The sequence below is a fragment of the Eulemur rufifrons genome, chromosome 15 (genome assembly GCF_041146395.1).
Source record: "Eulemur rufifrons isolate Redbay chromosome 15, OSU_ERuf_1, whole genome shotgun sequence".
Classification (NCBI taxonomy): domain Eukaryota; kingdom Metazoa; phylum Chordata; class Mammalia; order Primates; family Lemuridae; genus Eulemur; species Eulemur rufifrons.
The window spans coordinates 20,569,109-20,596,928 of NC_090997.1; the positions used below are offsets into that span (position 1 = coordinate 20,569,109).

Consider the following 27,820-nt stretch of genomic DNA (forward strand, 5'->3'; position numbering starts at 1 on the left):
TCAGGGAGCACTCTCCACGGTCCTCAGCCTGGTAAGCTGCCAGAGCGCCAAATATCGTGCCTTAGCTGGGATTTGACTAGAGGTTGCTGCCTGCACTAGCACAACTCACAGCAAAGTCAAAAACCAGACTATCAGTAACTCAGTTTATTATGAGACATTTAATTGTAAAAATCCGGTCAAATGTTTGTGTGCCCCTTAAATACCTGGCTCTGGCCAACCAGTCACCCCACCTGGTCTCTTGGCCATGGCTCCGTCGTGCTCTAAGTGAGGCTCTCAGGATGGATGATGGATGGATTGAACTGGAGGGTGTCCAAAAAGCCTCAGCAGGACTCCAGTCCCCACCTGAGCTCCTCGCAGGAGGAGCTGTTCCTTCTAGAATAGCTGAGGGCAGAGAAGGGGCCCCACGCCTCGTACAGTCTCACACCCAGCCAAGAACCACCTGCTCTCCTTGATTGCACACTGGAAGGCAGGGGCCACGTCATATTCCTTCCGTCCCCTGCAGAACCACCCAGTGTTATCCCAGGCACAGTGGCTGTGCAATACCTACTGTTGACACCATCGATGTGCCACTTCAAGATACCAGTTTCTAAATCTGACAATATTCCTGTGTTCAATCTTTCATTCATTCTTTCAACATCAAACATTTATTGAGCGCCTACTATGGGTAAAGCACTAGATTAGGAACTCCAGGCACACTGAGATGAATAAGTTGTAGTTCCTGACATCAAAAGCATCCAGACTACTATGAGGTAAGTCAGAATGAAATAGGTGTTTAATAAAAATACAATATGGTTTTACAGGGATTGAACAGAGCCTTACTGAACAGCTGGCCTTACAGCTGGCCCTTGAAGAACACAGGTTTGAACTATGCTGGTCCACTTATCCACGAATTGTTTTCAACCAAACGCCGACTGAAAGTACAGTATTGGTGGGATAGGAAACCTGCTTAAACCTTCAGATAACTCAGGTTCTGCAGGGCTGACTTCAGGACTTGAGTATGCTCCGATTTTTGGTATACACAGGGCTGTAGTGGAACCAATCTCCTGCATATACCTACCGATGGACAACTGTATATAAATATAAATGTTGGTCTGATCCTCCCTGCCCCATGGCATTATAGGTTAACCGCCTAAACAGGTCCTCTAATCCTTTTTCCTTGACCTCTGATGAATTTTAGCAAAGATTAGGATAAACCACAGCTTAGTAGTACAGAAGATCAGGTTTGTTTATGCTTCAAAAAGTAAATCCAATTGTTCCCATTGTTTAAAAGCACATTGTCAAAGCTTAAAAGAGCAGGTGCAATGGAAACATGCATTCCATCTGTGGGAAATGAAGCAGCAGGGAACAAAGGAGCAGTGCTTTGTGGATTCCACCCAAAATGGAAACACCCAGAATCTGAGAAACCAGTCGAGCATGTACACTGAAGCCCATTTCTTCATCTCTGCTTTTTCCGCTCCTGACATTGGCCAACAAGTGTGTCCTGAACTGAACAAAGCTGGTTCGCTACGTAGGCTCCTCGCATGGGTCTTAGGACATTGGGCATTGAGCCGCATCTCTCAAGGCTTGCAAACTTCACCTGTGTGCAGCTTCACCAGAGATGAGCCAGCAGTGGGCGGCACTCCCCACCCAGAGCCCTGGGGACTCGTCTTAGGCAGGATGAGTGGAAAGTGGGGATGATGGCGTGGCAGCCTTTGGACAGTTGGAGTGTGGTCCTTTGGTAAAAAAAAAAAAAAAAAAAAAAAAAAAAAAGGGCCCAAAATCTTTTAGAAAATGTGAAAGAACACATTTACGCTAACACATTAATTTGAATTGGGCCCAGGGTACTGGAAAAAAGACCCAGTTTCAAATCTCAGCTCTACCTCTCACTGGAGCAAGTTTCTTAACCTCTCCAAGTCTCAGTTTCTCATTTGTGCAATGAGGCTAACAGTGCTTAATCCGTTTGGTTGGGCATGAGGTTGAAATGAGATAATGAGTGCAAACTGTTGACTCAGAAGATACCACACACATCCCCACCTCTGGATTGCAGCAACATCCACATGTGAGAAAAGCCACCAAACCTGCATCTGATGGGAGCGGACAGCATTCTCCAGAAGTATGAATTTGGACCAGCCGCAGTGGCTTCTGGGAGCCTGCTGCGTGAGAAATGCAGAATCTCAGTCCCTGGGCCCGGCCTACTGAGTCAGAGCCTGTGTTTTTAACACGATCCCAGGTGATTCACATGTGTGTGAACATAACATTTGAGAAGCTGGGTCTAGAGTGAAAACCAGCTAACGTGGACCTGGGTGGGGCCCAGCGAGTGTGCAGTTCTGGGTTATTCTTCCCTGCTGGGCAGGTGCACATGGTAGGACATGATGTTTAATAACGTCATGGATAATAAACGGTAAAGTGCTGGAGTCCTATGTGTCTAAGGACAGGGAAAAGTCAGGGGAGAAGGAAGTTTGGAAGAGTATATGTAAATTTCCCATGTGAGATCATCTTTATTGACCCTCGTTCGAAAGAGAAATTCCTAGGATTGAAGGCCCCAAATTTAACAAAGTAGCAGATACGTAGGTTCTAGCCCTGGGGCAAGGTCAGTAAGAAATGCCAGTTTCCTCAACTTTAAAATGAGCAGTGGGTTTGGAGTTGGCTAATCTCCTTAGTTTCTTCCAGTTTTGACAATCTCTCTGATCTTGTTTCTCTTCCCGCGCCTTTATTCTCTGCCCTGTGCTCCCGTCTGCTGAACACACACCTTGGAAAGGCAGCCAATCCTGCCAACAATTTTAACAGTCATTCTGGACAGTAATTGAGACCATGTTAACAGTCATTCTGAGTAATTGAGACATGTTTTTCTGAATTATTTAAATAGACAAAAGCAGGCATTTAGTGAATTAATCTGGATAATAAAAATTGTAAGGGGCTAATTTAAGAGATTGCCAGTTTTAGCGGATATTTTGGGCCAGAATATGAGATGTCAATTCTAAATCTATTATCAATGGAAATATCCTTCACATTGACTTTGGCTTCTCTAATGGGTCAGAATGGCCTATCTTTGTTACAACCAGCAGATAAGAATTTGTCACTGGAACTGAAAACTCTCCTGGATAACACTGAATTTAAGTTTGCTACTTTAGAAAGATGTTGAATCATTTGAGCTTTAAGTGTATAATGCAACAGAGAAAAAAATCTTTTAAAGTTAGAAGATAGCAATATCAACACAACCAAGGTTTTTGGTACAGCTTTAAAGTATAGCTTTACTATAGCTTCAGTATAACTTTGAAGTTATAGTGATTATAAATTATTTCTGTTTTACTAACATATGATATGTTGGCAAAAGATTTAATTAGTTGGATTTGACATGTTACCAGCCAACATGGTCTCCTATATGGAACCAACCCCTTAAAAAAGATCTCAAGTTTTATATGGCATTTTTACTACACAAACAACCAAACTATATTACTGTGGGAGAGAGAGTTGATCATTTATATAGTAAGATGATGAGGAAGGTATGTCTATTCCAAGCTCATATGCTATGCATCTTCTCCAGAGAGCCCTATATTTCATTTTTAGAAACTAGATTTTCTTTCAGTTAGGGTCTAATGATTCATGTTCCCCAAACTCACAAGAGGTTGAATTATTTCCCCAAGGTTACAAACTTACTTAAATAAAAAATATTCCTGAACCAAGAAAGAGACTTCTATCTACCCAGGTTTTAAAGGCTGCTTGGAGAATAAACAAAGCATGCTACTACATGGCCCATTGCTACTGAAGGATTGGGGCAAGTCCTAGAAAAATTTGTTAGTGTCAGAGCTTGACTCAGAGAAGCCCTGCTTCTCAGCTTGGCATAGTTCCCTGGAAGTGCAAGACCCTGGAGGAAGACCTCCATGTCGGATCGTTTGGATTAAATCTCCCAAATATACATGGAGTAGATACTTAGATACACAAAGATTTAATGTACTCATTAAGCACCATGGCACAAGGTGGCTGGAGCCTATGTCCTTTTTGACCAAATACAAAAATATCTGAGATTTTCCTGAAGAGAAAGAAATGTAATGGCTTAACGATTAGTAAATGTTTTTAAATTCTACTAAGATGTTAATGTCAACCAATCAACTGAAATACCACTTAACTCTTACCTATTTATTTTTGAAATTACATTTAATGTGTGATATGGGTGTGGGAGCATCTTAACATGTCTGATATTATGAATATTATGCATAGGCAACAAAAGTCTTCAAAAGGCCTTGTCTAGATGTACATTTGCTAGCTCCTTTGCATTTATGTATCTACTCTGCAGAAAAGAAATATCTGTTCCTTGTATTTGGTATAGGCAAACTTTGAAATGACAAGCATTACATTAACCACAAAGTTAAAACAGTTGCTCACTATAAACTGCAAATTTGGCAGCAAAATATTTTACCTATCTAACCAAGCCCAAGAAGAGCAAATAACTTCATCACTCACCTTACCTCTTCTAGGCTGTTGTCGCAGGGCGCTGCTGTGAGATCAAATGAGGCTTTATAACCGGTTCTTTTCCTATTGAAAGCTCCGCCCACTCAAAGGATTAGCCAATGAGCATTCCAGTTTGAACACACTCTGGGGCTTCACTTTACATTGTTTGTATATTTGACAGTACATCAACTTACTCAAGTAACTAGAAGAAAGTAAGATTCCACTGACTCATTCAACAATTACATGCTGACTACCTCTTTGTGCCTGCTAATGTTTTAGGCCTTGGCTCTAACAAAGGTTGGCATGACAGCACTCCTGCACCTGTGGTGCTTACATTCTACAGGGGAAAGACAGGCAGTTTGTTCCAGATAGTAATAGCAACAATATATTGGATGATTATAACTTGTGGATAAGTAAAATGTATGAAAGTGACGTTATAAGGTCCAGGAAGGAGCAATTGGGAATGCTCTGTTATGAAGTACCCACGCTACCTACGACGTGGTACAGTGCTATTTGAAAAGGGTCCAAGATTAGCTGTAAATGCACACTGCAAACTCTAGGGCAACCATGAAATATATGTAAAAAAAACTAAAACTATAATTGATATGCCAAGTGAAGAGAGAAAATGGAATCATATAAAATCATATAAATGGAAGATCAAAAAAGAAACAAAGAACAAGGGCAACAGTAGAAAACAGTTACAAACATGGTAGATATAAATCCAACTGTGTCAATAATTACTTTAAATGTGAATGGTCTTAAATATACCAATTAATAAACAGACTATTGTGAGTGGATAAAAAAAAAAAAAGACCCAACTATATGTTGCCTACAAGTAACCAGCTTTAAATATGGAGAGACAAATGGATTAAACAGATGAGAATGCCAGAGGGTGCCAAGTGCTATGAAAAAAATAAAACAGGAGGATGAGAAAGAAGCGTGGGGCGAGTGCTGTAAATCTAATGGCCAGAAAGGGAGTCCCTCCCATGGGGATGTTTGCACTGATAGAGTAAGGAGCCTGCCATGCAGTGTTCTAGGGCAGGTCATTTGGGCTGAAGGAATCAAAAGCATTTTGGGCCATGAGGAAACACCAGCAAAGACAAAAGCCCGTGCCACTTATTATTGTCTGTCCCAGCCCCTATCCATGGGATTCACTTTCTGCTCTGTCCCAGCCCCCAGGAGGCTGCCCTCTACAGACTGCCCCAGCCAGGTGCAGGGCACAGGGAATCAAGTTTCTTAGGGCACCCAGTCTGGCAAAGCCTCTCTGAGAGTGTGGCTTTAGGCTGGGTCCTCTGGCTCACTAGATGCCGCCCCTGCTTCTGTCCCAGACACCAGTGCCCCACACTGTCCAGATTTCTTCTTCTGTCCCAGACACTGGAGCCTCTGCAACTGTCCCACTGGTGCATGGCTGTGCACTTTTTTAACGCTGCTGGGTCACTTGTCATGGCTTTATTCAGCGAGCTTCACGTCTCCTCCCTCTTTCTTGCTCCCTGTCTCATGCCGTATTTGGGTTCAGCCCTGAACACTCTAGAACACTGACACTTTTTTGAGGATAAACGATCCTGTCCCTGACCTCCTAACTCTATTATTGAAGTCTGGGAACTCATGAAAATGGGGAGGTGGGGGTGCTGGTCAGAGGTTTGAGACTGTAGGGTGGGAGTCTGCACCAAAAAGGGAATGTGACGAAACTGGGATAATGCCACCTGAGGCAGGATGGGGATTGGGGGTGAGGGTGGGGACTGGTTTCTAGTATGGGAAGTGAATTGCACAATTTAAGGTCATGCAACCATGAACAGGGAAAACATGGGACCTTCTCTTTGTTGGAGACAACCTGGCCTCTTGTGTTTATTTTCTCCAATACTTTAATTCAATGGAAAAGCCAACCTTCCTCCTTGGTTTTTTCCTCAAAGAGCCAGAAATTGAGGGCCCCCTAGTATCTAAGAGAATTAAAACCCCAAAAGTAACGTTTGCAAAATGGGCTTAATTAAGGTCTATATAGCCAGTTCTCAGGCAATGGCATTGGATAGTGAAAATGCACCAAAATGATAATATAAAATAGCCCAAATTTGCTGACATCCCACAAAACTCAGTGGAAGTTGCAAATCCCTTATCCGAAATGTTTGCTACCAGAAGTGTTTTGGATTTTGGATTTTTATTGGATTTTGGAATATTTGCATTATACTTACTTGGTTGAGCATTCCAAATCCAAAAAGCTGCAATGAGCATTTCCTCTGAGTGTCATATCGATGCTCAAAAAGCTCCGGATTTCAGATTTGGGGTGCGCAACCTGTCACACAGACCCCTGAGTGTTACCAAGTCAATATCTGGTTCCCATGTGCAAATTCATGTCTAAATAAGTGTAATATGTTTCTCCTCCCTGCAGACTTTAGAGGGAGCAGTCCTTAAGATTGTCCTCACTTCTCACACCAACTGCAAGTTTGGGGGGGTACCCAAACCACCTTCACGTGAAGGACTCACAGAACTCACTGAAAGCGGTTATACTCAGGCTACAGTTTATTACAGGGAAAGGATACAGGTGCAAATCAAACAAGGGAAGAGATGCATAGGGCAGGGTCCAGAAGGGTTCCAAACACGGGGCTTGACATGTCCTCTTTCTGTGGAGCCTTGGACAGCGTTTACTCCTCCTGGCAATAATGTGACAATACACATGGAGCACTGTCAACCAGTGAAGTTTACCTGAGCCTCGGAGCCTTGGGTTTTCATTGGGAGTCTACCGTGTAGGCATGGTTCACTTCCCAAGTGGCTGATCTGTCCCCCACCCCAATCCAGAGTTGAGGGGATACCATGTGACCCAAAGCCCCCACCCTATATCACATGGCCTTGTGGTTCCAAGCTCTCACCCTAAATCACATTGCTACTGGCTGGCTCAAGGCCCCCAGGCAAACAAAGACACTCCTGTCTGGCATGACATTCTAAGGGCTTAGAGACTGCCCACCCCACCCTCCGGGGAGGCAAAGGCCAGACCTCTCTTGGGGCAAGGTGAAATTCTTTACACATTCTCCCATTTTCTTTTTGTTGGCCACTGCACGCAGGAGCCTGGCCCGACCTGGGCCCTGCCCTCAGACGCAGCAGGTTGCCACTGCCTTGTCCCTCAGGCCTGCCCCAGTGCTGCACCTGCCACCAAGATTTTGATGTTCCAGGGACTTTAAATATTAGAGTGATGACAGAATGGTCACGTGATATAAATATAAAGACAAATCACTACCTTGATGTTTGTGCTTGATTTTCCTGCAATAAAAACACTGAGGCACTTGCATGGATTGCAACAGGCATTAATGATTGCCTAATCGTCCTTCTTTCTTTTTCTACCTCTGAGCAAAAGATTCCTCCTTCAGTGAAGGATGTATGTGTCCTCTCTATGAGACCCTCATCAAAAACTTGCCTTCCCTTGGTTTTTAAATTTCTGAGTAGTAGATTCTCCAAAAGTGGCAATTCTTTTCTTTTTAAAATTACTTCTTTCCCAAACCAGGGCTCTATTCTATGATTCTGCCTCCTGGCACCGTGCCTGGTACATAACAGGTGCTCAATTAGTATTTGAGACATGAATCAACACCTGTTTAAACGCAGTATTAACAGACCATACTTTCAGTTTTGAAATACAAAACATTAGTAGCCTACAATTAGCCATTTGGGTAATCAGAAGATAAAAATAATATATATTTGCATTTTCTTATACATGTGTCCAATATAACTGGAAGGATATAGAAATAGTAACTGTGCTTGCCCGTGAGAAGCAGGACTGTGTCGCTGGGAGGTAGGGTTGAAAGAAGACTTCTGAGACTGTACAGCCCTTTATGCTTTTTTTTTATTTTTGAACCATGCAAATGCATTCTGTATTTCAAAAGTTTTAATTAAAAAATTCTAGCAACAGGGCAATGATTGGTAAGTTCTTTATTTTGGCCAGTATCAATTGCATTCATCACTACCATTTGATTTATTATAGCTCAGAGCAGGGTCATTCACTAGACATTTTGTTGTTATTAGACACTAAAAATTAGGAAGAGATGGAGACGGTTTCGAATAGGATAAGGAGTTCAGAAAGATGCTCAGATCTAACTTAAACATTAGCCTTCCCCAAAAGGTTTTCCAAAAAAGGTTTCCCATGACAGTTATTAACTAGACAAAAAATAGAACTGATATTTCTAGAAAAGATCTCTTTGACATGAAAGACTCAATTTAGGATTCAACCTAATACACAGCACCATGACAGGGCTAGGATCAACGGACACAGCCATCTCTAGGAACGCGTTCTCACTCACAGACAGATGTGCTGTTTTACGGCATAAAGACGTTGTAGACCGTTCTCACATAGATTTCATCAGGCAGTGGCTTCTTCTTGCTGCCGGGTTCAAGAAATCTCTTAATTGTAGGGATATTACTTATTTTCATCGTGTACTCCTAGAAAACGAAAACACAAAAGTTCAACAACAAAGCTTATTCAGTACTATGAAAATACGGTTACACAAGTGACCCATCAAAATTTGTTCAGTAAATATTTGTAATCTAGCATCTGTTTAAGCATCTCTGACCTCTTGGTATGATTATTTACAATCTCTGCCACATGACTGGAATCAAGACCAGGGGTTATGCAAATCTCCCAGTTCACAAAAAGATGTGAACTCTTTTCAGAGATACAAAGTAAAAAGACATACATATTTAAAATAGGATTATGATACTTGCTTAAAGAGAAAAAAACACATAGAAAGTACCTCGAATGTATTGATCTGCTCAGAGAAAATGCATGAGCCATTTAAATAAAAGTGCTTTAAAAAGTCATCAGATGGTACAACTTACATTTTAAGATTCAGCTTCCTTAGACTTTTACTCCTACAAGCAAATGAATCTTCTTTCTGGCTATGTGTGGGAGATGGTCAGTTGCATTTTCCTTTCCTTTTTTTTTCCAAATAGAGACAGGGTCTTACTCTGCTGCCCAAGCTAGAGTACAGTGGCATGATCATAGCTCACTGCAACCTCAAACTCCTGAGCTCAAGAGATCCTACTGCTTCACCCTCCCCAGTAGCTGGGCCTACAGGTGTGTACCACCACATCTGGCTAATTTTTTTTTTAATATTTTGTAGAAAAGGGGTCTTGCTATGTTGCCAGGCTAGTCTTGAACTCCTAGCCTCAAGTGATCCTCCCACCTCAGCCTCCCAAAGTACTGGGATTACAGGCCTGAGCCACCATGCCTGGCCCAGTTGCATTTTTCATTGCCTATGGCTCAGATAGTAGATATTTATGTAAACTGGAATGGAAGAAAAAAATGTATTTGTCATTCATGGAGTCAAATCTTACCAATTCTCAGTAACTGAGAAAAATCCATTTGATCTAGTGAAAATTTTGAACTATATGAAGAAGCATATAATCATCATATATAATTATTCTAATAAAATCTTTTAAAGTGAAGAGGTCATTTATTTTAAGAAAAGCTACTATTTACTAAATGCCCATTATGTGCAAGAGACAGACTTAATTAAGCACACACACATAAATATACATGTGTCACTAATATTTTAAAAACCCTAATAATTATGTCAATTGATTATATATAAATATGACAATCTTCTCTTTTCGCTACTTATTTAAGCTCTACTTGTATTATATAATTTTGAATATTATACCAATATTTAGAAGCTTGTTCCAAAGGATTTATCCCTTCAAGATTTATCTGGGGTTCAGAGTCATCATGTATAATAAAACTTTTGTGACCTTTTTTAACCATTAATCAACATAGGAATAACCCTTTAATTCAGTACAGATCTGGTGTCAGATTCTGAAGTCCTTTAATGTTGATCTCAATCTGATCAGAGATTAAAAGTGCATTTACACGGATGTGCCTTATGGTTTAAAAACAAGTTGTCAGCATCACGAATGGAAAGTACCAATTGGTCCTAGTGCTACAGTTTACCAAAAGAGCCAGATCTCTATCACTAACCCTAAACTTTTTAGATCTTTTGGGTATATTAAAAGAAAAGTACCTTACTGCCTCTGAGGTATGTGTGTATGTGTACACAAGTGTATATGTGTACCTGGAGAGATTTCACCTTTGTTAAGCTTGGTGAAGCTTCTACCTTCTTCTAGGTTCAGCATCCCATACTTAGGGCCAAAGATATGTCTATGCATTTCTAAGTAATGCATGTTTAGGAAACCAAACAGACTAGTGGAAAGGGCACAGACTTATATCCCAGACCCTTCTGTGTCTCCCAGCTCAGTCACCTATAGTCATGTAGCTTTATGCAGATCATGTCCTGTTTCCAAGCCTGTAGTTTTCTTTTTTCTTTTTCTTTCTTTTTTTTTTTTTTTTGATACAGAGCCTTGCTTTGTTGCCCAGGCTAGAGTGAGTGCCGTGGCATCAGCCTAGCTCACAGCAACCTCAAACTCCTGGGCTTAAGCAATCCTCCTGCCTCAGCTTCCCAAGTAGCTGGGACTACAAGCATGCGCCACCATGCCCGGCTAATACTTTCTATATATTTTTAGTTGTCCAGCTAATTTCTTTCTATTTTTAGTAGAGACGGGGGTCTCGCTCTTGCTCAGGCTGGTCTCGAACTCCTGATCTCGAACAATCCTCCCGCCTCGGCCTCCCACAAGTGCTAGGATTACAGGCGTGAGCCACCGTGCCCGGCCAGAAGCCTGTAGTTTTCATCTGTGGAATGGGGATAGTAAAGCCCACCTCGTAGGTTACTGGGGTCGGGTCGGGGGGAGGTGAGCAAATGCATGTCAGTGCCCAGCAGGCCCACTGGAATGAAGCAGGGACTCAATAAATGACAGATCCCTTCCTCCTACTTTCTGTCTCTGCTAAGCAAATAACTTTTTTAACAGGGCAAAAGAATACTTCGGGTCAAAAGTATCCCAAATTCTGAATGAATAAAGTAAAATTAAAGTTCACCTCTGTGTCTGCAAGAAATGAATATACATGAGTGTGTATGTGTGTGTATATATATAAAACCGTGACATCATAAATGATACAGTGGCTTATTTGCCTTGGTGAAGTAAAGATTTCTATTTTTATTTTACAGGTACAGCTATTGAATCGGTGGTGGTTGTCCTTATTAGTATATCAAAATGATGTTTGCTAGACTTAGAAAAAAATTTTTTTTCTAAAAAGCACGTGTGTTACTCTTTGGGGATTTAGTGTGTCTCTCTTGGCTTTTGATAACTTGGTCAAAGAGATATCATTTTGGTCTATGTTGGAGATTGGCAACCTTTTTCTATAAAGGACCAGCAAGCAAATACTTTTAAGCTTTGCAGGCCACGTGGTCTCTATCAGATCTACTCAACTCTGCTGTAGGAACACAAAAGCAACCACAGACAATGTTTAAGTGACTGGGCATGGCTTTGTTCCAATAAAATTTATGAACACTGAAATTTGAATTTATGTCTCACAAAGTATTATTATTTTGACATTTTTCAACCATTTAAGAATGTAAAAACAATTCTTAGCTCATGAGTTATATAAAAACAGCTGGTGGGCCAGGTGTGGGCAAGGGGCTGTAGTTTGCAGAACCCCCTGCCCGGTAGACTTTGAGATAAAGGGCTAAGGTTCTAGACACCCACTGGCCAGGCTGTCTTGGCTACTGACTTCTTCATCCTGGGTCTCTACTTCCTCATATATATAAATAAAAGGCATTAGATGAGATTGTTTTTTTAAAGCCCTTATCAACTTAAAATTCTACGATCAATCCTGCCGAATAACACCAAGGAGTAATCTTCCCTTGGAATTTCTGGGAAGGAGAATAGTGGGAACCCTCTGGGGAGATACTTAGGGTGGCCTCTCATTTGCTCTCAGAACTCTGGGTTGGAAGTTTCCAATTTGAGACCACATTATTTCTGAGAAAGGGAGCCATACCCTGACAACAAGGCTGTTTTTGATGCTAATCTCACCTGCCCTGTATCAGCAGACACAGACGAGGAGCCCCTCAGCCCCACTGCTAACTCTGTGGAAAGTCGCCGTCAGCAAACTCACTGTGCGTAGAGTTTGTTCCGAGACAGTAGTTATGGAACAAAACTAAGACGAAAATTTCTTTTACATTCAATGATCTTTCAACTCTAAGGATTTGAGGACCAGAAAAACAATTTCAAGTCCATAACTTTACTTCATTTTCCTAACTAGAATTTAAAATTACACTTACACACACACACACCTCCCCCCCCCAAGCCAACCAGACAACAGACACTGAAGGATGGCCTAAGAGTTCTGGGCCAACCTTCTAATATGTGGTTTTATTTACCTGGAGGAAAGGAAATGCAGACAGGATATTAGGAATTTTCTCTTCTAGAGCCAAAATAGTTTGGAGAAGAATTATGTCTGCAAGGCTCAGCTGATTGCCAACAAGAAAGCCTTGTCCGTGACCCCTTAAAATCTGCAGGGCATAAATGGTTTGCATTAGTTACAACGTTCTACATGGAGAAACTGATGATGCCACTGAATCTAAAAAGGGCCATGGCCTGTCCTGTCATTCTTTTATAAATAACATCAATTGAGACGATGCTCCCTACATCAGAGAGAGAGAGAGAGAGGAAATGGAAACATCCTTAAATATCTCCTGTAGATCAGAATGAGATACTGAAAGGGAGAAGGAAAAATGCATTATTTCTGGATTTAGCATCGGTGTTTTGAAAGAATACAGCTATTCCATAAATGTATCTACAGAAATGAATCTGGGAGCCTCGAGGAGGGGCGGAGGTGATGTAAGAAGTCTAAGGAACAGGGTGTCTCCAAGGGGCCCACTCTTGTTTCCCCGCTCTGCGTTTCCATGAACACCAGGACTTGTAGTCATAAACTAGACTTGACTATAAATGTAGACTTCCTCTTATAGCTCCCAAAATAGAGAAAATTAAAAGCTTCAGTTCATTTTAACTCTCCTTTTGAGGATAACATATAGGTGTGGGCTTTATAGGAATAGATTATGATCAGGGAGGGGCAAGGAACAGTGGTGGCAAAGGGGAGATCCCCTCCACTGTGAGCTCTTAGATGCCCAAGGGTGTGTGTGTGTGTGTGTGTCTGTGCGCATGTGTGCATATGTCTGTTGGGAACTCTGAATACAACTCCAAATCAATTATAGCTACTGGAGCAAGAGTGACATAGTGCAGTGAATCCAGAATCTATAGTCCAAGGCCAGAGTTCCAACCCTGGCTCTCCATTTCCTAGCTGCATTGCCTTGAATGGGTCACTGGATCTCTCCATGATTCCATTTCACTCTATGTAAAAGGGTAACAATTTATACCTCATAGGTGTATTGAGAGGAGCCCTGACACAGTCTGGGCCACTGGGACCTAAGAATCAGCACTGACCCTTCACTAAGGCACCAAGTCCCCCCATGTGGGCTTGCCACATTTTTGCATTATCCTATTTTACACTCACAAATTGCCTGTGGGAAAGACACCATGACACCAAGGTACAAAAAACCCCAGAAAATCTCTCTCATTTTTCTTAAATCTAATTCCATAAAGATAGTTAGAAGAAGTTTACAAAATAGGCCTTCTCAAATTTTTACATCATCTTCTTTTCTGTTCAAATGGAAACATTAAAAACAATTCCTCCCAGTTCAGGAAAACAGGAATTTGACGCTCAGAAAAGCAGATATTGTAATAAGAAGAGGAAAATAACAAAACAGAAAACAAAAAGAGCAAAGAGAAGAAATAAAATGGAAATGGTAAATGGTTCTTCTCCTCATACCAAACTACCAGGGAGGGTGCCTGATACATAATAGCTATTCAACAGCTGTTTGCTGAATGAATCAATGGGGCAGTTTCTGCTTTTCTGTATCTCACACAAGCCAGGCACTTGGTGAATGCAAGCAACCATAATGCACAAATGTGGCGAGCCCGTGCTTTTTCTAGACTTTGCAAACACGTGGTCCTAGTGGAGCCAGAGGGGTTCCGAGACATCAGCTTTGCGCTGATGGCTACTATTCGCTTTTAGGAGCCCATCAGCTCTTAGATTAGTCCAACTGGGCTCAGTTCTACACGACCCTGAGCAGAAGAGGGTGTTTGTGGCGGCTGTCTTAACAGTTTGGTTATGCCGCATTTGTGGGCATCTCAGCCACCTACCTTTTCAAACACAGGAAAGTATCTAATTATAGCCTTCTGTGCCATGTTAACCACTTCCCTTTGCTGATCATCTGGCTTTAAGAAAGGATGCATGATAATCAGCTCCAGCAGATCCAGTGTCCCCTCCACATACATGTCGATCCTAAAAACAGAAAAGCAGTTTGCTCAGTTTTCCCTATCAGCTTCCACAACCAACAAGTCAGAGGGCTTTTTCCTAAGGCTCTGACAGCTTAAGTACCAAGACCCATTTACCTACACCTGTCTCATGAGAGCAAAGATGCAAAGTCAATTCTAGATGTAACTCAAAAAATGTTTCAGAAAAATCTGTCCCAAATCAGCATGATAGTCACGTCTGCCCTCTCTCCCTAGCTCCTATTCCTCCACCATCACGATAGAACCCGTGCTCTGAGTGTGGGTCAAACTTCACATTTATAAAAATAGCGAATACCACTTATTGAGTGCTTGGAGTCTATCAGGCATGGTGCTAAACACTTTATGTCCATTATCTCATTGAATCCCACAACACCATGAGGAGTGCACTATTGTTATACCCACTGTACAGAAAACTCATCAGGAAACTAGAGCTTAACGCTTTGCCCAGGGTCATGCATCTAGGAGATGCCAGGACCAGGCTTTGAGTTCAAATTATAACCCAGTGCACACTCTCCCAGGCCTTGAATGTCACAGCAGCTTCTCACTCCTAACACTCAAGGATTGTGAATTTGCAAGAAAGGGAAAAAGCAGCATCAAAGCACTTAAAGATACTGAAACCTGAAAAAAGACGTCCCAGACATAGTATTCAATATCTGAATTCAATTCTTTTCTACCATTTTACTCAAACTCTCTATACTGAATTTCCAACTGGTCTTCGTGCCCTTTCTGGGTTTTTCTTTCTTGTTCACACTAACGAAGCGAGACATAAAGGAGATGAGCTGCGCTTCGATTAGAAGATTGCTAATCAGCTAAGGCATCAGTGAGCTGACAAGTGAGAACGCGCGAGAGGGACCACAGTACAGGGTTCTCTCCTTGAGGTCCCTGCCAAAGAGATTGTGCTTTTCTGCTATGTAGTGGAGAATGCTTCGGGTCTGCACCAACTTCATCCCGTCGATTTCAACCATGGGCACTTGTTGGAAGAGCAGGTGGTTACCTGAGAGCGGAAGCCCAGAGTTAGAAGTGATCTCTCCTTCCCTGTCCCCCCAACCCCTAAAAAAATGCTCTATTAAATAAAACAGGATGGCGGGGCCATAGCCTTAGGAAACAGTATAAAGCTCCCTGTTGACAGATAACTTGCAGCTCATTCAGGGGAGCGGATTTAGCCATAAAAGTACCCTGAAAACTAGCACTGTTACACACCTTCCCTTTTCATTTTCACCCCAGGAAAAATGCCTCCCCACGGTGATAAGGGATGGGGGAAAGAGACATAGCGAAGATACTTCTGCAGAACTAAACTGGCCAATACAGTAGCCACTAGCTACATGTAGCTTTGAAACCTAAATTTAAATTAATAATCAAAATCTTTAAAAATTTAACATTCAGTTCCTCAGAGGGACCAGACATATTTCAAGTGCTCAGTAGTCAATGTGGCTAGTGGCTACCCTACTGGAGCGTGCGGAATAGAACCTTTCCTTCACTGTAGAATGTCCTTTGGAGAGCACTGTTTGCAGAGAATCTGATAATGAAACCTAAGTCACCAGCTGATACTCGTATACTCTTCGGTTTCTGTCTGATCTACAGCCATAGACCACCTACCACCAAGTTTGCTATTACTGGTCAAAAAACAATCCATGACTTCCCTCAACAAACCTGTATCACACACTTTCCACATACCGGGGAGAGATGCAGGTACAGGGCACAGCCCAGCCCTCGAGGGGCTCAGGCACTGAGGCCAGGTGAGGGAAGGGGGGAGGGGAGTACTCAGCACATGCCTGGTGGTTTCCGGCCAGTGTCACCCATGAAAGGTGGCCTTACAGCCCTGGAGAGCTGGTACCCCTCAAGGGAACCTTGAGTTGGGCCTGGAGACCCTGCTGACGGCTGAGGGGAGCTGCTCACAGGTTGCTAGGCATTCCTTAGGGGCCTGCTGGTGGGTCCCCCACTAAGGATGGGCCTGGAGGGAACAGAGCTGACCAGCAACAGGAGTGTTGATTTCACTTCTGTTTGGTATTGACTTCAGAAAGTAGCCACCTATAAATGGGGACACTTATCTGTATACTTCAAGCAGGCCATGATGCTTCAGACAGGGGTGGGGGGTGGGGGGTGGGGAAGATGAGAAGGAGGGGAGGGCAAGGGAGAAAAAGAAAGGGGGGAAAGAGATTGCAGGGGGTGAAGGGGAGCAGAAAGGGTTGGGGAAGAGCTGCTCATGGGAGGGGAAGGAACCGCTCCCTCGATTCAGCCAGCTTTGATGGAACACAAGCTTTTATGGAAGCAATTTCCTGGCAATTTCAACTACTTATACCTTCTTGCTTTTCTGATTTTAGGATGCTGTTCTCAATGTTTAGTGTCATCAGCTATCTTTGCCCTTCCACGTAAATTATAGTTTCAAAAAAAAATCAGTGTTATGGGCAGTTGTTTCATTTTCATACTTACCATCCTGGAGCTTTTGCAACTGTTCTTTTGTTTCCAGAAATTCTTCATCAAACTAAATTTAAAAAAAAGAAATGTGGTACATATACATGATGGATTATTATTCAGCCATAAAAAAGAATAAAATCCTGTCATTTGCAATAACATGGACGGAACTAGAGGTCATTATGTTAAGTGTAATAAGCCAGGCACAGAAAGACAAATACTACATGTTCGCACACATAAGTAGGAGCTAACAAGGACCTCATGAAGATAAAGAGAGTAGACTGGTGGTTACCAGAAGCCGAGAAGGGTAGAAGGGTGGGGCTATGAAGAGAGGTTGGTTAACGGGTACAAAAATGCAGTTAAATGGAAAGAGTAAGATGTAGTGTACAATAGTACAGTAAGATGACTACAGTTAACAATAATGTATTGGATAGTTCCAAATAGCTAGAAGAGAAGAACTGGAATGTTCCCAACATAAAGAGAAGATACATGTTTGAGGCAATGGATATTCCAGTTACCCTGATTTGATCATCATACATTGTAGGCATGTATCAAAAAATCACATGTACCCCCAAAATATGTACTCTTACGAATCAATTTTTTAAGAGACATCCCTGTCCTCTCCCCACCCCCACCCCCCGCCTCAAGAAGGTAAATGTCGTTACAGATTCAGAATTGAAAATACTAAAATACTAATTGTCTCAAAAAGCAGAGAGAAAGAGCACACTTGGCATCCACATCTTGGTTTCTAAACATCATTGCCCCCTAAAAGGAACTAAGGCTCCTATAAGTAAAGGTTGATTTTGTCATGCCAGAAAACAAGGAAGTGCTCAAGGATGAAAGAGATATGTCAGAGGCAAAGGCATGGGGGATTCTATGTGCGGGAAATTCCCTAGCCAAATTTGGGCCAATTCAAGTGTCAAAAAGAATGATGTCAATTATGAATGATAACATACAACAACAAAAATCTCTCTCTCTATAAATGAAGACACTGAACAAAAAAGGGAAGGAAAAGCTCTTTTTTACAGAAGAATTAGTGCTAATTAATGTAGAATTAGCCCTAATTAAGGATAAAATTAGAAAATCACCACTTTCCAGCCTCCAGCATCATAACTAATCCTGATAAGGATCAGAAGGGATGCTGAAATCACTGGAGTACAGAATGTTCACACAATCTCCAAGTGTCATCTCACAAGTTACTTAATCATGATAAAGGGGAAATGTCTCTTTACCATGGAGAGATCTGGAGATCTCTTACCCTCTGCCTAACCAAGCAATCAAACTTGGCTCCCAAGGGGGAACACCCTGACATCCTGTGCCTCCTGTTGTGACACAGTGAGAAGGGCACAGTCACACCTGTAAACACACTGCCAAAAATATTTAACCAGAATCTAATAATAAATACAAGGTAAAAGTCAGGCATATTCAGCATGTGGGACATTCTGCAACATAATGGCCGGGACTTCTTAAGAGTCCAGGGCATGGAAAAAAAAAAGGCCCGGTCCTGTTGACAAGAAGTGGCCAAAGAGATATAACCAGCAAATGTCTGAATCGTGATTATGTCCTGGATGAGCGGAAACTGTTATCACTGCTAACCAGATGTGTACCAGTTATACAGACATTTGGGGGACAACAGGGAAAGTCTGAATCTGGATTGGACATTGGATGTTGTCAGTGTAGTGTTGATTTTCTTAGTGGTGACAATGGTATTGTTGTTATTAGGACAATTATTTATTCTTTCTTGAGAGGAAGATATATGTTGATGTCTGCAACTACTTCCAAATGATTCAGAAATAAAAAGCAGAGAGGAAGGGAGAAAGCAAATGTAGCCAAATGTTAACAACTGGTGAACTTAGTTGAAAGGCGTTCATTGTACCATGATAACTTTTCTGCAGGTTTGAAAGTTTTCAAATTGAAAAGTTGAGGGAAGGGAAGAAAAACAGAAGGAAAACAAGTTCCTCTCTAGGTGGCATTATGAGGTTCTAAGATGTCCCCCAGCACTAATGCACTTTGTGTCAAGAAGAGGAGGCTTTGTCCCACCTGAATCCAGGGATTAGTCCCCACTGTGGCTAGCACTGTGTTGCGCTCCCATCACCCAAGGGAGAGGCTGAGCTGACCAGGGCAGCATGAACCGCCCTCCCCTCCTCCAGGGGAACTAGCTGACCCGGGGGTTGAATCAGGATTGTGAGGCGTAGTCTTCGCTTTTGCTACTCGCTAGGTTGAGTCCTCGTAGTATGAAGAGAGGCACTCAGTGCTCTCAGAGGATCTCCATCCGATGCCCACGGTGCAGTAGCCGCAGGGCAACAATGTTCATTCAGGACATCTGTCCAGATGTCCAGGGGGTCAGATGTGGTGCAGGCAATCCTCCTGGATCAACTGAACAATTTATCTCTTAGATGTATTCAACTGAAGTGTTTCTCCCTGGATATTTGTACTAAAACATACTGAAATCAAAAGTCAAAAACATCATATTAGTTAACTGGAAGCTGTTCTGATACATGCAGGGATAAACTGTTCAGCTGATGCTCAGAGTGAATGGTAGAACCAGGCTGAACTAGTCAACGCAAGACAGGCAATAAAGTTTGAGCAGAACGTGCAATTGAACAATCAACTGAAGAATACGACCCACAGGGACAAATTGTCTTGATCCTGAATTTCCAAGAATGCACTGGCAAGGTACCCTTCACTGTAAGGACTGGTGACATCAGGAACATTCAGGGGCCACGGATAACAAATTACGCTGCTTCGAGAAGGCAATGCCTGGAAGGTTTGAAGCACTGACAACAGGTTGCAGTGTATCTACCCACTGGGAGAAGTGAAATGAAATGAAAACTTTCTCAAAAATAAAACCACTAAAAAAAAATTAAATTTCAATCTAACCCACAGGGGTTGATCACAATTGAGGAATCTGACCCATAGGGACAAATTGTTTAATTGACCTGCACTCCCTCCATGCTACTGTTTCTCAAGCTTTTATGACCATGATCATTTAAAACACATGGGAAAGAGGGGGGAGGGGTGGAGACTCACATTCAGTCACTGGGAGGGCCCAGAAAAGTGCATTTTTAAAAATAAGTCCTTCCAAATGATTCTGGCTTTTTACTCCTGGGAACACACATGCAAAACCTGTGCCTTCTGTCACTAGAATAACTGTGTGAAGCTTTATAAAACCATTAGTAAGTAAGAAGAAACTGGCATGGGAGCGGGGGAGGGGAGGATGGGAGAGAGAAGGAAGGAAAAAAGTCTCATGGGAGCTTGGAGGGAGTCTGGCAGCTCCAGCTAGCCCAAGGTTGCAAGAGCAGAGACAGTGTCCTGGTTTCCATCCACACAATGGGCTGTCTTTGTTCCCTAAACTGTTGCCCACCTAGGATTCTACAGAGAACTGCCCGCTGCCACACCAAAGCACTCCCGTTCTCAACACTCTTTCAAGTTCTTCTAAGTGAATTACTCAGAAGTCCTGAATTAGGAGTTGGTGGCCTTTAAGTCTCCTTTACATGTGTTGATCTCCCTTTTAAAAGGGGGATTTGCCTGGGTTGGGGGGGGTGGTCTTTAGGCAAACGAAGTCCTAAGCATCAAAGAAACAACAACCAGCACAGAGAGATGTCAGTGATGACTCTATTAAATGACCGAGGGAGACTGAGGATGAGACAGACTCCCTGAATTAGGCCAGGCTGTTTTTCAGCAGGTTTTAGTTACCTAGTTACTCAGATGTGTGTGCTTTACATGTCAGGTTCAATCCAATCCTGGGACATTGGGAATCATGAACTTGTCTGGTGGCTGCCAGCTCATTCGTTCCTCCCCACGGTTTCAGATCTATGCAGGTACAAACTTAACTAAAAATGTCTTTTGGCAAAGAAATGGGGAGGAACCCCCCCAACACCACCTTTTGAGAATTGTTACTGTAAACCATATGGTTGGCCATAGTGAGGGAGACCAATCTAGCTTCCTCCACCCTGGTCTGAGGGGTGGGTTCATTATTCTACCCCACTTGTCTGTCCACTTTGAGGTCTGGGGTAGCTGGCTCATATGACTCATGTTTTTTTTGTTTGTTTGTTTTTTTAAACTTATTCAGGATTGAGTTTCTATTACTGTAACCAAGAATCTTGATTCACAGGAGAGAGTAGGAGGAGCAGGGTAGAATGAAGACAGGGAAGAGAGAAGATCTAACAAAGGATTATATGACATACATATATAAGATCCATTCCAAAACTATTAGATAAATCAGGAATTACAAACTCAGAAACCTCCTGGGCTTAGACAAATGACGTAAATAAGTGCAGTCGACCAGGTTCAGGTCCTGGGACCACAAATTTCTTTCACTCCCCTCTTAATACAATTGGAAAATACACCCCGAGACAGCAGAGAATGGTAGGGCCGTCCTTATTCAGACCCAGACACTGCTGCCTTGAGAAAACAAAGACCCAGTATAATCAGATCTTTCGATTTCTAAAGCAAAGTCAGAAATCAGGATCTGCATATAAAAATGATGTCAACTAATTAAGAAAGTTATAAAACACTGTGTGGCAAGTTACAATGATATACAAAAAATAAAGCACACAAAAAAGCAAACTCAAAACCCAACAGCTCACATTTGCCATCTTTGGAGGTCGCTAGAGTAACAACTCATTATTCTGGAAACCGATAAAAGAATCAAGCATTTATCTTGCCTTTCCTATATGAACAGTCTTTTGAAGTTATAAAATACTTAAGTGAAAAGTACTCTTTATAAGAGAATCACAGTTAATAAATTTAGGTGGAATGATAGGAAAATGGCCATTTTGTCATCCCTAACAATGATGATGACCAACAGCTGCTAAAGCCACTGGTTGAAAGGGTAATGGGGGAAACTATAAAAAGAAAAAGGGAGCCTGGATCACACCTCTGGGTCCAAGGAGCAGTTTACAGGAAATAGGATAGAGGAGCATGTTCAAATGAGCACAGCCTCATTTTACCATGTTACCTCAAGGCAACACTTTGAGGGCAGATAAGCCAAATCCAGAACAAGAGCAGTTTCTTCCATAAATAAATGGTGCCAGAAATACAGACACCTAGCACCCAGATCTTGGCTGCTAATACCATTTTCTGTTAAAAGGGACTAGTGCTCCTTGAAGAAATTCCTGATTCCAGGGCTATGGCAGGGAAATACAAGATGAGCCTAGAGCATTTTGTAGCGTCAAAAAGTAAAGAAGTGCTGACAATAAAAAGGAGGCCAAGCTGAGAGAGCCCAGGGGCCAAAGCTGGAACAATTCAGGCAATTTACGTTATTAGATCATAACTTAAAGTACAAAATCAACGTACTTAGGTCTATAGTGATATAAATAGAGAGCTAAATAAATACACACATGGGAGGGAGAAACAAATCTTTACACAAAAATCCCAAATGTAGATACTCCCTCCTCCAGGAGGTGAAGCCTAATTCCCATCATTTTGAGTGTGGGCTGGACCTCATGATTTACTTCCAAAGAACACAGGTAAAAACAGTCACTTTACAGTGGAGGTACCCGGCAGACACGACCTTAGCCAAATGATCATGGTCACCATCAACAGTGATAGCTCATGTTGATATCAGGCAACCCCTGACACGAGGTGATGAGAAGGGCACTTCACCTCTTCCTCCAAACCCATAACCCCAGGCCAATCAAGAAAACACCGAGACAAATCCAAACTGTGGAGGATTCTACAAAAACACCTGACCAGTACTTTCCCAAACTGTCAAGGTGGTGAAATAAAGGAAAGACTGAGAAACTGTCACAGATTGAGGGCGACTAAGGAAACATGATATAATATAATGTTGGATTGTGGAATAGTAAAAGGACGTTAGTGGAAAAACTAGTGAAATCCATATAAAGCCTGTAGGTTAGTTAGTCATGCACTAAGGCTAATTCCTCAATGGGATGTGGTTATGTAGGACATTCTTATTCGGGGGAACTGAGTGAGGAGCCCTCTGCACCGTTTTACAACTTTCCTATAAATCTAAAATTATTCCCATATATAAAGTTAGTTTTTAAAAAATGAAGAGGAAACATAGAGTTTTTTAAAATACTGAAAAAAACATAACCAAATGCAACGTGTATACCTTGTTTAGATTCGGACTGGAACACATTATTTAAAAAAAAAATCTGTGAGATAATTAGACTGAGCTTTAGATGACAATAAGGAATTGTTAATTGTGTTGGGTGTGATACAGTATTGTTATGTTTTAAAATCCTCATCTGTTAGAGATAAATATTGAAGCGCTCCCAGATGAAATGATACGATGCTTTCGATTTTGCTTTAAAATACACCCACAAAACAAGTGGAGGGAGGTGATAAATGAAACAAGATTAGCAAAAAGCTGGCGATTGTTGAAGCTGCGTGAGGAGTGCATAGAATTCATGGCAATGTTCTCTTTTCGTTTGTTTGTATTTGAAAATTTCCATAATAAGGAGCTAAAAGAACAGAACAAAAGCAAACACAGACACATACACACGCGCAGGCAAGACACCAAGACCAGTTTGAAGCCATCGACATAAACAGGAAATTTATCCAGGAATAGTATAATTAATAAAAGTTCTGGGAGTAACTGGCAAATTTCAGGTTAATTCCCTTTCTCCTTATCAACAAATATTCATTGGTGGTAGATTAGAAGCCAATAACCAAGGAAAAATCTAAAGGAAAATAAGAATCTCTTGAAAAAAGGAATTTTCTGACTCAATGATTTGAGTGGAAGAGGCCTGGGGCTGAACGGTGCTCCAAGATTTATTTTTCCCTCAAAGGTCTCAAAGTTTTATGACAAATCTGTGAAGAAACAGCGTATAGGGTACCTCGACTCCAGCGGCAGCTAAAAGCCATCTTACGGATTCCATCCGGCCTCTCCCGTTGGGATAGTGGAGCTTGGGCCTCGCTGCCATGATGGCTTTTCAGGCTTTCTGGAAAACAAATGCAGCAGCTTCTGGCTCACAACAGTCTTAATTTCGTGCCGTCAGCCCAGTGCTCGGGGGGGCTACATGAATATTCAGGATTTTGGCACAGGAAACTTTTTTTTTTTTTTTTATTGCTGCGTTTTCCCTCACTCAATAAAAATGTAGCACCGTTTTAAAAGATGAAGGAAAAAAAAAACACCACGTTGGCTTTCTGTTTGTGATTTCTTACTCTGGATCTCGGGAAGCTGGGATCTTGGGATCTTTACAAATGCTGTCAAGACATTTGTACCCTCAGCACGGGATTTCACAGATTCAGAACATCATATAGTCTGACCTTGAGAAGGTTAAGATGTTCCAAATTCTGCTTGGAGAGGCAAGACGCAAGGGCTGCGAAGGAAAACTGCACACCACTGGAATGGAACCTCTCCAAATATTCATGCTTTTACATACATCGTCATGTTTTTCTATCAGCAACTGGAAGGGGGGACGAGCCGAGTGTTAACCATTGTCTGAAAAATGTGCGTCCCTCATCACGCCCGCGGTGACTGTCCCCTGTGCCGCCTGTCCCCCGCCCCCGCCGGGAGATGAGCTCTGGCCTGGAGAGGCGCGCTCAGGCCACAGCTTGGCCACCTAGGACTAGACTCGCGGGGTGCTCCGCTTCCCCGCTCAGCCGACGCGGGGCCAGGCCGGGGGACGATCTGAGCCTGCCTTCCACCAGTGGATTCAGGCCCCGCAGAGGGGGTTAATAAAAATACGCACACGGAGCCAAGAATGACCCCGACCCCTGCCGAGGGGCCCACATCTGCCCAGACGGGGGCGGGGGCGCAAAGGACAAGACAAGAGACCAGAGAAGGACTGAATGGAGGGAGGCTGAGGGATGAATAGGAGAGTGAAAGACTCGGAGACGAGAGGGAAGAAACACGAGAAGAGGGGAGAGGCCGGGTGGGCACGGCGGGAGGGAGACAGACCTGGAGTCCGCTCGGAGCGCCCGGAGCCACACAAAGCGCAATACCAGCGGTCTGCAGCGCGCCGCCACCAGCAGGCGGCCAGGAGGCGCTCGAGATGGGTGAGGCTCCCGGAAATTTCACCAATAGAGACGGCGATATTTAGCATGCCCCACCCATCTGCAAGGCATTCTGGATAATGTAAAAAAAGGCCGCAAATCAAGTTAATTTCAAATTAAATTTTAGCATTTTGAGAATGAAATTATCTTTTTTTTGCTGGTTAGGTTTAGCGTTAGTTAAAATTTCCTGTTAGAGATTCGGCCCAGTAAATAACGTGACCTATGTGTAAAGTCGCAAGGTGCTTTGGGTTTATATATCTTGTGCGCACAGCCTAATACTCGGATGTGAGGGCGATCTGGCTGCGACATCTGTCACCCCATTGATCGCCAGGGTTGATTCGGCTGATCTGGCTGGCTAGGCGGGTGTCCCCTTCCTCCCTCACCGCTCCATGTGCGTCCCTCCCGAAGCTGCGCGCTCGGTCGAAGAGGACGACCTTCCCCGATAGAGGAGGACCGTTCTTCGGTCAAGGGTATACGAGTAGCTGCGCTCCCCTGCTAGAACCTCCAAACAAGCTCTCAAGGTCCATTTGTAGGAGAACGTAGGGTAGTCAAGCTTCCAAGACTCCAGACACATCCAAATGAGGCGCTGCATGTGGCAGTCTGCCTTTCTTTTGACCATCAAACTTTGATGAGTCTTTTAAAAGAACAAAACAGCAATTACACAGTCCACTAGAAGTGTAATGACTTGAACATTCTGCCAGGAAATTCATGTCAACCCGTAGATGATTAAACAGTAGGCAGTCATTTTTCTAATTTGACCCCAGTGGATCAGCTTGAGCTTTCCTTTCATTTTGTACATTTTAGAGACAAAAAGCCCTAAGTCATGACTCAACACAGCACCTGCCTAAAAAGGGGACTTTGGAGGTGGGGGTGGGGCTCAAAAAGTAACTTGGCTGGCAAATAAGTTAAAACTTTTTAAATTTATTACAATTATCAATGCTACATTATGAAGCAGAATGCAAAATTCAGATGGATTTTGAAGTTAAAACTATATGCCTTCCAAAATAGTTTTAGTTTTTAAAGGCAGTTTCTGTTATTTCTCAGGCTACAGATGTTGTTGATTATTTTCTTCAGCCATGAGGGGCTCTTAAGATTACCTTGTTTAAGAAGCCTGTAGTGCTGAACAACTGCAGGAACTAACATGACCAGATTTTATTTTCAGGAGATTTCTCTGACAGGAGTGTGGAAAAATGAATTGGGACATTGAGGGTAGAGAAAGAGATCTGTTAACAGTCTGTGTAAATTAAAATAGCATCACGAGTTTGAAAAATATGGGTAAGAAAAGGTGAAATATTAAGGACGTAGAAGGTACAGGATTTATTAATCAGGTCAAAGGGAAGGGAGGAAGAGCAAAAGTTTAGAATGATACCCCTCCCCAATACTCTCTCTCTCTCTCTCTCTCTCTCTTTCTCTCCTTTTCCATCCTTCTTGTCTGCTTTTCATAACATTTACTGTCATCTAATATACAATCGTAACATTTATTTATCTATCCGTAGATTTACTAGAATGTAAATTCCATGAGATTAAGGATTTTGTCTTTTTTTAATCCTGCTTAGTGTAGAGTAAGCAGTCAGAGAATACTTGAATGAATTAATGAATGAGTGAGTGAATGAATGAGAAATACTTTGCTGTCTAAGGGTGGAGGAGGAAGACAAAGTTTGGGGAAATGAGTTGATTTGTCTTTCCTACCTATGAGCCATCCAACTGGCAATGTCCACTAGACAGTTGAATAAGGCAGTGAAGACAGAAGACAGGACTGAGATGGATGAAATTGTCAGCAAAAGGGTGAGTTCATCCAGAGAAGGTAGGCAAGGTAAGAAGAGAGGCAAGTCAAGGACCACTGGGCACCCCAAGACCTAGAAAATCATTTTCAAATAAGACTAACAGTATATGTCCAATTTCATCTTTCTAATTCTGACTTAACACATAAATTACTCAGTTTAACATGAGTAAGAAGCTTTATTTTCCAATCCTGCTGAAAGTGATTTTTTTTTGTTGTTCTTAGTCTCTAATTAAAAAAGTTTTATTGAACATTTATGCCCAGCTCTACTGGATTTGATATAAAAATAAATCATAAAATCCAGTTCTTGCCTTCAAGGAGCTTATTATTTTAAATTGACATATAAAATTGCATGTATCTATCATGTACAACATGTTTTGAAGTACAATCGTCCTCGGTATCTGTCGGGGATTGGTTCCAAGACTCCCTGTGGATACCAAACTCCAAGGATGCTCAAGTCCCTTACATAAAATGGTGTGGTATTTGCATATAACCTACTGCACATCCTCCTGTATACTTTAAATCATCTCTGGATTACCTGTGTCAACCTAAATAACAGAGAGTCTCTCTAAATGAAATTTACCTGAGAATACAGCCTTGCAATGGCAATATATGTGCCATAGTACACGCAATATATGTGTATTCAGGGAGGTAAAAAAAGACAAAGGGTTTTAAAGGGGAAAATGGGGAGCATTACCTAATTGTTTTGAAATAATTATCCTTTGCTATCAAGATAAATAACAAGTATGATGCCAGCAATTTTTTTTTTTATTTCATCTTGTTATGGGGGATACAGAATTGCAGGTTACATACGTTGCTCCTGTACCGCCTTTCCCCCCAAGTCAGAGCTCCAGGCATGTCTGTTCCCCAGGTCGTGCACATTGCACCCATCATGTAGGTATATATCCCTCCCTTCCCCACCCCCCCTTCCCGAGTCAGCACCTTCAAGCGTTACCACTCCCCAAACGGTGCGCAATGCACTCATTGTGTAGGCATATCCCCATCCCCTCCCCC

The 27,820-nt window shown here is 42.3% G+C and overlaps 1 protein-coding gene across 2 annotated transcripts; it reads right to left on the reverse strand.

The window, feature by feature from the left end:
• Positions 1-8,316: 8,316 nt before the first annotated feature.
• LOC138395302 (glutathione S-transferase A4) lies at positions 8,317-24,995 on the reverse strand. Of its 2 annotated transcripts, XM_069488010.1 has the most exons (8): positions 24,932-24,995; positions 24,298-24,437; positions 23,865-23,969; positions 17,080-17,131; positions 15,511-15,643; positions 14,497-14,638; positions 12,675-12,806; positions 8,317-8,847 (listed from the first exon to the last, which is right to left on the reverse strand). In XM_069488010.1, exons 3-8 carry the CDS (start codon positions 23,949-23,951, stop codon positions 8,725-8,727), a joined length of 669 nt encoding a protein of 222 aa, XP_069344111.1. In that variant the 5' UTR covers positions 23,952-23,969; positions 24,298-24,437; positions 24,932-24,995; the 3' UTR covers positions 8,317-8,724. The 2 variants fall into 2 exon arrangements, with proteins under 2 accessions (XP_069344111.1, XP_069344112.1); XM_069488011.1 differs by lacking the exon at positions 24,298-24,437.
• Between the last annotated feature and the right edge of the window lie 2,825 nt (positions 24,996-27,820).